This window comes from Triticum aestivum, chromosome 4D (genome assembly GCF_018294505.1).
Source record: "Triticum aestivum cultivar Chinese Spring chromosome 4D, IWGSC CS RefSeq v2.1, whole genome shotgun sequence".
Classification (NCBI taxonomy): Eukaryota; Viridiplantae; Streptophyta; class Magnoliopsida; order Poales; family Poaceae; genus Triticum; species Triticum aestivum.
Window position 1 is genome coordinate 474,148,649 of NC_057805.1, and position 11,800 is coordinate 474,160,448.

The 11,800-nt window shown below is 46.1% G+C and overlaps 1 protein-coding gene across 1 annotated transcript; it reads right to left on the bottom strand.

Annotated features, from left to right (window-relative positions):
* Window positions 1–2,803: 2,803 nt before the first annotated feature.
* Window positions 2,804–7,535, bottom strand: LOC123098747 (cysteine--tRNA ligase CPS1, chloroplastic/mitochondrial). Its single transcript, XM_044520816.1, has 9 exons — window positions 7,081–7,535; window positions 6,344–6,407; window positions 5,056–5,217; window positions 4,568–4,738; window positions 4,207–4,488; window positions 3,990–4,115; window positions 3,641–3,844; window positions 3,368–3,550; window positions 2,804–3,278 (listed from the first exon to the last, which is right to left on the bottom strand). The coding sequence occupies exons 1-9, from the start codon at window positions 7,371–7,373 to the stop codon at window positions 3,072–3,074; spliced, it is 1,692 nt and encodes a 563-aa protein (XP_044376751.1). The 5' UTR covers window positions 7,374–7,535; the 3' UTR covers window positions 2,804–3,071.
* Between the last annotated feature and the right edge of the window lie 4,265 nt (window positions 7,536–11,800).

Genomic DNA, 11,800 nt, shown 5'->3' on the forward strand with positions numbered 1-11,800 from the left:
ATCTTGAGTTCGTGGGACGTCACCGAGCTGAACGTGTGCTCAACTCGGAGGTGCCGTGTGTTCGGTACTTGGATCGGTCAGATCGTGAAGACGTACGACTACATCAACCGCATTGTCATAACGCTTCCGCTTACGGTCTACGAGGGTACGTAGACAACACTCTCCCCCTCATTGCTATGCATCACCATGATCTTGCGTGTGCGTAGGAATTTTTTTGAAATTACTACGTCCCCAACAGGACGCCGCCAGACGGGCACGCCCACAGTACATACGACGCTGTGGCCGGAGCCTTACAAGCCTCCATACTAATATGCCGTCAAGCAGCTCGCAACCCCCGCCGGTACGGTTCCTTACATCATCAACGTTAACGCGGCACCACTCTTCTTCGAGTATTCTTCGCCGCAGCTCGTCCGGGCAAGGACGGCAGGCGGGGAGCAGATGGGTGCCCGCACACTGTTTGCTGCAATGCTGAGAGCGGGGGAGACGGCATACGACGCGGACAGGGAGATGCTCGATATCATCCACGATGGAGACAATGGAGGAGGAGGGGGCTATGAGGACAGGCAGGTGGAAGACTCGGACCCCACCCAGTCCGACAACTACCAGCAGCAGCAGTCCTACACCCAGACGGCCACGCAACAGTCCTACACCCAGATCGGCGATGGCACACAGTAACAACAACATTGGGCTGCGGGAGAGCAGCATCCGAAGGGGGGAGGAAGGGGGGATGAGGAGGACGGCGACGATGATGATCGTAATGATACAGCTGGCGATCCGAAGAAGAAGGGTATATGAGAAAGCTTCAACATGCGGGAGGACGAGCTGCTGTGCAATGCATGGTTGGCCACTAGCCTTGATCTTGTCCATGGCAAGGAGCAAAGGGGCGCAACCTTTTGGAGGAACATTCACATATGGTTCCATGAGCACAACCATTTCGCGCCCGTGATCCGCAACCGTGAGTGGAAGTCCCTCAACCATTGATGGTACACCATCCAAGAGGCCGTCTCCAGGTACTGCGGGCACTTGAAGCATCTCATCGCACGGTGGCCTAGCGGTGCACAAATCACCGAGCAAGTAAGTTGATCACTAGCCATATGTGCTTTAGTTTTGTCGATTACTAGTCGGACATGTATTGTTTTGTTGCTCACTAGACAGATATGCATTATTTCACGTTGTAGCCTACTTGTGCTTGTGTGGTGTACAAGAAGTTGGAGAAGAAGTCTTTCACCGTCATGCATTGTTGGTTGAAGTTGAATGAGCAACCAAAGTGGAACATTTTCATTGCCAAGACCGTTGCCCAAGCCAACGAGGAATAAATCGGTGCCCCTACCGACCGAGCCCAAGAATCGCCAAAGAAGGTTAGAAGAAATTTATGGGGCAAGAAGTGGGAGGAGGAGAGGGCGAAGCGAGAAGGTGCGGTGGCCAAGCTAACCGAGAGGTTCGAGGAGATCTTGGCGAAGGAGGAGGCATGCGTGAGGCGCTCGGACATCAAGCCGGAGAGGAAGGTGGAGAGGTTCAAGCAGTTGATGGAGGTGACGGAGAAGATCAAGCTCGAAGAGATTAGGACCATGATCGAAGAGAGGAAGCCGACGCTCGAGGAGAAGAAGGCCACGCTTGAGGAAAAGAGGGTCAAGCTCGCCGCCAATGCGGAGGACACCAAGATGTTGACCTTGAATATCGACTCTTTGGATGTCGACGCTATAATTATCGTGCAATCCGTCCGCCACCAGATGTTGGAGCATGAGTTGACGGCGGCGGAAGATGTGGACGCGGCGGAGGCGGAGGCTACCTACTCGGCGGCGACGGCACCTCCTTGATCGGGGAGCAGCTTGCTGGGATGGCTGGTCCGGCAAGACAGAAATGCACGGATTGCCGGACTGATATTCTTTTGGATTCGGGCATGTAAAAACTAAGCATATTTGCTTTTTTTTGATTGTGATCAGACATACGATCCGACACGGGTATGATCTAGCACATTATGTGGATCAATGTATATTAAAATTTAAATTTGCTGGCGGACATATACAGACTACAGTTGGATAGCGTTCTCCTGTATCCGTGTTCGCGGACTGATGCCCCGCCCGCTTATGAATACGGGAGGATATTTACTAGTTGCCCTATCGTGGGGCGAGAAGAGAGCTGAGCTGCTGATGCCTGATGGCAATGGCACGCAGTTACTACTTCACCGGCTGTCCTGTAGTGGCAGATAGGACTGCAATAAGTAGCTTGAAACGAGGTAGGTTCACGAGTTAACGTACGTGCTCCTCCCTAGCTCCATCGGCTGGATGCGGCAAAAAAATTATGTTTTGACCCTTTTTTAAAACTTGTTCGAGATCTAACCTTAGTTCGTAAAATTTTCAAGATCTGACATTTTTCTTACCGCCAGGGTCCATGGCGGTAGGAAGTTGCCCTATCGTAATTTTTTCCTAAGTATAAAATACAATGCATGCTTTCACCTACCGCCGTGCACCTTGGCGGTAGGGTTGTACAGCTTACCACCAGCCTGTTTGGCGGTAGGGATGTTTTCTACCGTCATGGACCCTGACGGTAGCAAAAGGGTCAGCCTATCCCCAAGGACCTTGGCAGTAGCAAAAGGGTAAGATCCCGAAATTTTTACGAACAGATCTTGAAGTCAAAACACGAAATTTTGCCGCTGGATGCTGCTGGACACGGCTGGCAGGGACATCGTCGTCGTCACCGGCAGAGAGCATCCGCCCCGACAGGCAAGCCGCTCGCTCTTCTCTCTCTCTCTGTCATTATCATGGTGCAAGACGTGTCCAGTTCTGGTTGTCAGGAGATTATGTACGACGCCCAACTTCACCATTTCATTCGTTCAAATTCAACACGGCAGACTAATGATAAAGTATACCAATATATGGAGGACCCTTCAATTTGTCCTCCTACACAACCACCGACACAACACAGGTCTCGTCTCTTCAGTCAACTTGGAACCCCTACAGAAACACCACGTCCAAAACTGGCGATATGCATGAGTAAAATCTGCACCAGCGCAATAAGATTCGTCCCTTGTACACTGTCATCTGTTAAACCAGGCACAGATTAACCACCGACTACTCTCGTTCGCATGGTCTCCACACCGTGCCGGTAGGTTCGTCCATCAGGGCGATGCCTTTGCCGGCAAGCTCCTTCCTGATCTGGTCCGACACGTCGAACTGCTTGTTGTTCCTCGCGGCGATCCTCTGCTCAATCTGCTCCTGCAGCGATTCCTCAGTCAGCCCTGCCCGCTTCAGCGCCTTCTCCTTTAGCTGCTTCAGTACCTGTCAAATTGAACATTTGCTCATGCAGCGCGCAATCATCATCCTAGGAGGAAAATGACATGTCTAGATAATGTGGCTTTAGTTCGTACCGCTGCTAAAGGAGATGGTGTCATCAGACCAAGGATGGATAGTTTGTGCTTAATTTCTGCTCCCAGTGCATTCAGAGCTTGAATGTGATCTTCCGGCTGCTTCTGTGGCCGCTGCTGCTTCTGCTGCTGCTTCTTTTGCTGCTGTTGCTTCTTCTTTTGTTGTTCCAGCTTTTGCTGCAGCTTCTGAAAGTAGAAATGCGTTTGATGAACCACTGTGAACTGGACATACATTTGTTCCAGCATTCAAAGCAGCATATTATTGCTTCGACATACCTTCAAATCATTTAAATTGCCGTTTATTGCCTTCAGCAGCTCCATGAAGCCATCCAGCACATCTGTAGTTCGAAGATCATCTGACATTGATTCCAAAAAAGCTTTATTGTGGTCGTCAACCAGTTTTTGCTCCTCGGCTGGGACTGGGACAGATATATTCTCTTCACGATGCAGAGACAAGACTTCATCGCAGTCATATAAAGTCTGCATAAAATTTATATCAAGTGAGATGGCCAAACATCAAAGGTCTGGTTCAAAATTCAATTGCTGAGACATAAGTGTGTCAAATGCCTAAACTTTGATTTGAAACCAAATCATGGCTAATATTATTGAAGTTTAAGTAAATCACCTGATAAATGTAGTATACACGATCAGATGCAATCTCAAGTGCTTTATCAGAATGATTGGCGTCTGATTTATAATGTGTGCGCATCAGGAAAAATCTCAGTGCCAAAGGATGATACAGAGTTATAATCTGAATGGTAGAGACATGTGAGATATCTCAGGAAACACCCTACAGGATTAAATGAGAACTATTAAAAGGAGTTAGGTATTCATTTCCTTACATCTCTGATCGTGAAGAAATTATTAACTGATTTTGACATTTTCTGATCATCGATGTTAATAAAGCCATTATGCATCCAGCATTTGACCTCACTTTCTGGATAAGCCGCTCGGCTTTGTGCAAGCTCATTCTCATGATGAGGAAATATCAAATCTTTGCCTCCACCATGAATATCAAACACGTGCCCTAGATAGTGAGCACTCATTGCACTGCATTCAATATGCCATCCTGGTCTTCCGTCACCCCAAGGGCTCTCCCAAGAAGGCTCACCTTCCTTAGCAGCCTGGACACGGTAATTCAAGCATAAGAAGAAAGTGGCAGTGTGCAAGAGTAAACTCTACACAACAACGTATCAAACTTACCTTCCATAATGCAAAGTCTGCAGGGTTCCGCTTTCTTGTATCGACAGCAACCCGTGAACCAGCACGATTATGGTCCAATATCCGGCCAGATAAACTGAGATATTCAGGAAAATTGTCGACGGAGAAGTAAACATCACCGTCTACAACATAGGCCTTGTCATTCTTGATTATCTGTTCACAAACATACACAAAACTGGAAGAGTTTTACCAAGTGAAGAAAATCTTGCAGTGTGAGATAAAAGGGACGTTAGAACAATTTTAAAGAACAATTGTCACATACAGTATGTTGTTACACATGATCGACCATGATGGCAGATGAAATAAGGTGCATGAGAAACTGTGGCTGGGTTTATTTATACTTTATTACTCCGTATGGTGACAAACAGATGCAGTTAGTCATCGTTTAAAAAAAGTAACAAGCTGGAAAAATATCATGGCATCATAGCGTTTGAGGTAATTCTGAACAGTAAAGGACAAATTGAAAATACCTCTTTGATTAAGTCTATGATATTGTCAATATGCTCTGTCACGCGTGGCTCGTGAGTAGGGGGCAGGCACTGAAGCTCAGCCACATCAGCGAGGAACTCAGCGATAAACCGACTGCTCAAGCTAGTAACTGTTTCACCATTTTGATTTGCCCGTTTAATAATCTGCAAAACCATAGCAAGTTCTGGAATCATTACAACAATACATGCTAAGGAAATAAGTTCATCTGGAAAAAATAATCTTAAGAAGTGCAGAAAATTGCATCATGCTGGGCAGATGAACAGAGCAAAGTGTTGATCTAAAAAGGAAATATAGGATGATAGCAACATATAAATGCTAAGTCATCAATTTTCACTAAAAAAAGCACCACCCAAACTCCCCATGAATCATGCACCCACCCACGATGGTAGCTGATAGTCATGGCTGACAGCAACTGTTACCTCTGGCAAAAAATGGTGCATATCAAGTACAGACATTCTTATCGAGCTTCGTTTAGAAGTAAAGAAAATTGACTTAGGCTCCTTTGGTTCAAAGGAGAAGTGTAGGGAAAATCTAGGAATAGGAATCTTATCTATGGTGGTATAGTTCATGCCTTTGTTTCAAAGGAATGGGGCAAAGGAAAAATGGAGGAAATTTTCAAAGAAAAGCGCAGGAATTCTAACATCCACTTGGACCTCTTTTTCAAATTCCTATGCACGAAGAATGATACTAAGATCATTAGTGGCATAATAACATTCTAAGTACACATTTTCATGTGGTTTGACTTTTCTTTGACCATGTTTATTAGGATTCCTGTGAACCAAACATCCAAGTTGACAGAAGTCCTATGTTTAACAATCCCCCGTTTTACGCACGCGCTCCTATCATCTTCCTATGTTTTTCTATTCCTGCGTTTTTAGAATCCTCTGAGCCGAAGGAATCCTTAGAAATATCTTGTACATCAGAACCAGTATCCAATCGAGCTAACAAAATCAGTCAGATGTAATTGTGTTTGCTTACAATTATCTAATTTTAATTTGAAGAGAAATTTTAGTGTAATCTGAGACTTTTTACCAATCCCACCAAGTGGCTGACAAACTTCTTTGCCAGACATATGGAGATAACAATAACTTCTTTGCCAAACTTCTTTACAAAGGGAGTATATGTTTAGAAGAAAAGAATGCAGTCCTTTGTTAAAAAAATAGATTGTTGAACCCATTCAGGTATTAGTTTACACGCGAGAAATTCAGCTTATGCAAAACAAATATCGTTCCATATTCTCAACTAGTAATGTTCTTGATGGATTATTACCTTATCATCGATATCGGTGAAGTTGCGCACATATTCAACTTCATACCCCAAGAATTTAAGATACCTGCATTGAATCAAGGACCAATATTAAGTATTTTACCAAAACGTTAGACACAAAAACAGCAGTAGAAACCGCTTAATGCAATTGTTATTCTGCTCAATTACCATATAGCCTTCTAGAAAATGTATCAAAAATTCATTTTAATAGACTGGATACAAGTTTGTTGCATCAGCTAATCTAAGCTGGTACAAGTTAAGCAATGCCGCACGTCGAACATATGGAAGTAACTTATGCGAACTGCAGAAGGCACAAAAGGCAAGAGAAATGACCAGAAGTGAAGGGTTTAAGCTACAGCAAAAGTCAATAAACACAAACATATTCCAGAAACTACTGGAACATATGCCGATAAGACATTGTTGAAATCCATGTGAAGGGTACTAAACATACCATATTAGAGCACGATGAATAAAACACAATTCCGCAACATTACACTAGAGTTAAGTGGAGCAATTACCATTTGGAGCATAGATCAAATAATCCTAGATCCAAGCACCCACTCGACTCTAGCGCTAAGCTAAACCCCCTAGTCCCCACACACTTCGAAGCACCAAATTCAGCAGGGTAGTAGCGGAATTTCCACCGACTAAACGCATCGAGCTACACGCTCAGAGCGAACCGATCTCGGGAATTGCGAATCTATGCAGCGACCGGGCACCGGATCGGAGCAGGGAGGTACCTGTAGAGGACGTCGAAGGCGACGTAGGCGCGGGCGTGGCCGACGTGGCTGAAGTCGTACGGCGTGACGCCGCAGACGTACATGCCGACCTTGCCCTCGACGCGCGGCACGAAGGGCTCCTTCTTCTTCGTCATCGAGTTGAAGAGCTGCAGCGGCGGCGGCGACGGCGTGCCCACCACCGCGGTCGCGGGGGCGGAGAGGAGAGCGGTCGCGGCCGGCGTCGCCGTCGTGTCCTCCGCGACAGTGAGACTGGACAGAAGGGCGGCCGCCGGCTCCGGCGTGTTCTCGGCCATCCCGAGGACGGAGGGAAGGGAGGGGCAGACGCGCTAACCCTAGAAACGGCGGCGGCGGCGGGGCAGCAAGCAGGGGAGGAGAGCACTGGGAAGCAATCGGGAATTTGCGGTGCGATCCCTGCCTTTAATTTGTGGGGATTACTTGGAGAAATTTTAAGACGCTCCTCTCGGAGGGGAGGGGATTTGGGAGGATTTTGAGGGATTTAATTCTCAATCCCTACCAATTGCCTTTAATTCCCTGTCAACTGAGGGAGTATCTTTATTAAGAGCATGTCCACCACCAAAAAAATATGTCTAATTTGTAAAAATTAAAAAAATTGGGTTTAGAAGAAAAAAAAATGGTGTGCTTGTGGATGTAGATTGGCAGCACAACTTCAAATCCTTCTATGAGACCATCAGAGTGAAAATCTCTTGCAAGTACCCCTCCAAAATTCCAAATGAGAGACTCTTTGGAATCCAAGGAAATATCTAAAGCTGCTTATTGAAGGAGAACCCTTCGGAATGAAGATGGAAGAACATATACTTCATGTTTGGGAACGTAGCAGAAATTCAAAATTTTCTACGCATCACCAAGATCAATCTATGGAGTAATCTAGCAACGAAGGGAAGGAGAGTGCATCTACATACCCTTGTAGATCGCGATGCGGAAGCGTTGCAAGAACGCGGATGAGGGAGTCGTACTCGTAGCGATTCAGATCGCGGTTGATTCCGATCTAAGCACCGAAGAACGGTGCCTCCGCGTTCAACACACGTGCAGCCCGGTGACGTCTCCCACGCCTTGATCCAGCAAGGAGAGAGGGAGAGGTTGGGGAAGACTCCATCCAGCAGCAACACGACGGCGTGGTGGTGATGGAGGAGCGTGGCAATCCCGCAGGGCTTCGCCAAGCACCGCGGGAGAAGAGGAGGAGGAAGAGGGGTAGGGCTGCACCGAAAGAGAGATGTTCTCGTGTCTTGGGCAGCCCCAAAACCCCAATGTATATAGGGGAGGGGGAGGGCTGCGCCCCTCATCTAGGGTTTCCCCCTCAAGGGGTGCGGCCAGCCCTAGATGGGGCTTGGGGGGGCGGCCAAAGGGGGGAGGAGTGCCTCCCAAGTCAAGTGGAGGCCCTCCCCCTTAGGGTTTCCCCTCTCCCATGCGCATGGGCCTTGGGGGGCTGGTGCCCCTGGCCCATTAAGGCTAGGGCGCCCCCTTATAGCCCATGCTACTGTATTGGACGTGGTGGAACATTTTTCGGACCTCCGGACCCCTCCGGAATCCTCCGGAATCTTCTGGAAGCTTCCCGGTACAATACTGAAAAAACCCGAACTTTTCCCGGAACCCGAACAACAACTTTCCATATATAAATCTTTACCTCTGGACCATTCCGAAACTCCTCGTGATGTCCGGGATCTCATCCGGGACTCCGAACAACATTCGGTAACCACGTAAATATTTTCCCTATAACCCTAGCGTCATCGAACCTTAAGTGTGTAGACCCTACGGGTTTGGGAACCATGCAGACATGACCGAGACGTTCTCCGGTCAATAACCAACAGCAGGATCTGGATACCCATGTTGGCTCCCACATGTTCCACGATGATCTCATCGGATGAACCACGATGTCGGGGATTCAATCAATCCTGTATGCAATTCCCTTTGTCTATCGATATGTTACTTGCCCGAGATTCGATCGTCGGTATCCCTATACCTTGTTCAATCTCGTTACCGGCAAGTCTCTTTACTCGTTCCGTAACTCACATCATCCCGTGATCAACTCCTTGGTCACATTGTGCACATTATGATGATGTCCTACCGAGTGGGCCCAGAGATACCTCTCCGTTTACACGGAGTGACAAATCCCAGTCTCGATTCGTGCCAACCCAACAGACACTTTCGGAGATACCTGTAGTGCACCTGTATAGCCACCCAGTTACGTTGTGACGTTTGGTACACCCAAAGCATTCCTACGGTATCCGGGAGTTGCACAATCTCATGGTCTAAGGAACTGATACTTGACATTAGAAAAGCTCTGAGCAAACGAACTACACGATCTTGTGCTAGGCTTAGGATTGGGTCTTGTCCATCACATCATTCTCCTAATGATGTGATCCCGTTATCAACGACATCCAATGTCCATGGTCAGGAAACCGTAACCATCTATTGATCAACGAGCTAGTCAACTAGAGGCTTACTAGGGACATGGTGTTGTCTATGTATCCACACATGTATCTGAGTTTCCTATCAATACAATTCTAGCATGGATAATAAACGATTATCATGAACAAGGAAATATAATAATAACCTATTTATTATTGCCTCTAGGGCATATTTCCAACAGTCTCCCACTTGCACTAGAGTCAATAATCTAGTTCACATCACCATGTGATTAACACTGACAGGTCACATCACCATGTGACCAACACCCAAGAGTTTACTAGAGTCAACAATCTAGTTCACATCTCTATGTGATTAACACTCAATGAGTTCTGGTTTGATCATGTTATGCTTGTGAGAGAGGTTATTAGTCAACAGGTCTGAACCTTTCAAATTCGTGTGTGCTTTACGAATATCTATGTCATCTTGTTACCACGCGCTATTTGGAGCCATTCAAATAATTGCTCTACTATACGAATCCGGTTTACTACTCGGAGTCATCCGGATTAGTGTCAAAGTTCGCATCAACGTAACCCTTTACGACGAACTCCTTTTCACCTCCATAATCGAGAAAATTCCTTAGTCCACTAGATACTAAGGACAAGTCCGACCGTTGTCATGTGATCCTTTCCCGGATCACTATTGTACCCCTTGACCAACTCATGGCAAGGCACACTTCATGTGCGGTACACAGCGTAGCATACTGTGGAGCCTACGCTAAAGCATAGGGGACGACCTTCGTCCTTTCTCTCTCTTCTGCTGTGGTCAGGTCTCGAGTCTTACTCAATACTCACCCCTTGTAACACAGCCAAGAACTCCTTCTTTGCTGATCTATTTTGAACTCTTTCAAAATCATGTCAAGGTGTGCGTTCTTTGAAAGTATCATCGGGCGTCTTGATCTTTCTCTATAGATCCTGATGCCCAATATGTAAGTAGCTTTTTCCAGGTCTTCCTTTGAAAAACTCCTTTCAAACAACCCTTTATGCTTTCCAGAAATTTTACATCATTTCGGATCAACAATATGTCATTCACATATACTTATCAGAAATGTTGTAGCGCTCCCACTCACTTTATTGTAAATACAAGTTTCTAACAAACTTTGTATAAACCCAAAAACTTTGATCACTCCATCAAAGTGTATATTCTGACTCCGAGATGCTTGCTCTAATCCATGGAAGGATCGCTGGAGCTAGCATACCTTTTAGCATCCTTAGGATCGACAAAAACTTTCTGATTGTATCACATACAACCTTTCCTTACGAAAACTGGTAAGGAAACTTGTTTTGACATCCATCTGCCAGATTTCACAAATGCAGCTAATGCTAACATGATTCCGACGGACTTAAGCACCGCTACGGATGAGAAAATCTCATCGTAGTCAACTCCTTGAACTTGTGGAAATACTCTTTGCCACAAGTCGAGCTTCATAGACGGTAACATTACCGTCCATGTCCGTCTTCTTCTTAAAGACCCATTTACCTCAACAGCCTTACGACCATCAAGTAGTACTCTCAAAGTTTATACTTTGTTTTCATACATGGATCCTCTCGGATTTTATGGCTTCTAACCATTTGTCGGAATATGGGCCCACCATCGCTTCTCCATAGCTCGTAGGTTCAGTATTGTCCAACAACATGATATCTCAGACAGGATCACGTACCACTCTGAAGTAGCACGCATCCTCGTCGTCCTACGAGGTTTGGTAGTGACTTGATCCGAAGTTGCATGATCACTATCATAAGCTTCCACTTCAATTGGTGTAGGTGCCACAGGAACAACTTCCTGTGCCCTGCTACACACTAGTTGAAGTGACGGTTCAATAACCTTATCAAGTCTCCACCATCCTCCCACTCAACTCTTTCGAGAGAAACTTTTCCTCGAGAAATGGCCCGTTTCTAGAAGCAATTACTTTTGCTTCCAGATCTGAAATAGGAGGTATACCCAACTGTTTTGGGTTTTCTATGAAGATGCATTTATCCGCTTTGGGTTCGAGCTTATCAGCTTGAAACTTTTTCACATAAGCATCGCAGCCCCAAACTTTTAAGAAACGACAACTTAGGTTCCTCTAAACGGTGTCGTCTCAACGGAATTGCGTGGTGCCCCTTTTAAAGGGAATGCGGTTGTCTCTAATGCCTAAACCCATAAACGATAGTGGTAATTCGATAAGAGACATCATGGTATGCACCATATCCAATAGGGTGCAGTTATGATGTTCGGACACACCATCACACTGTGGTGTTCCAGGCGGTATTAATTGTGAAACACTTTCCACAATGTCTTAATTGTGTGCCAAACT

Bases quoted from the DNA above. Each gene is read 5' to 3' on its own strand.
- LOC123098747 (XM_044520816.1), bottom strand. From the start codon at position 7,373: ATGGCCGAGAACACGCCGGAGCCGGCGGCCGCCCTTCTGTCCAGTCTC. The intron at 4,489-4,567 runs GTAAGTTTGATA...TACCGTGTCCAG, and splicing joins CAGACTTTGCATTATGGAAG to GCTGCTAAGGAAGGTGAGCC. The intron at 3,551-3,640 runs GTATGTCGAAGC...TTCTACTTTCAG, and splicing joins GCAATTTAAATGATTTGAAG to AAGCTGCAGCAAAAGCTGGA.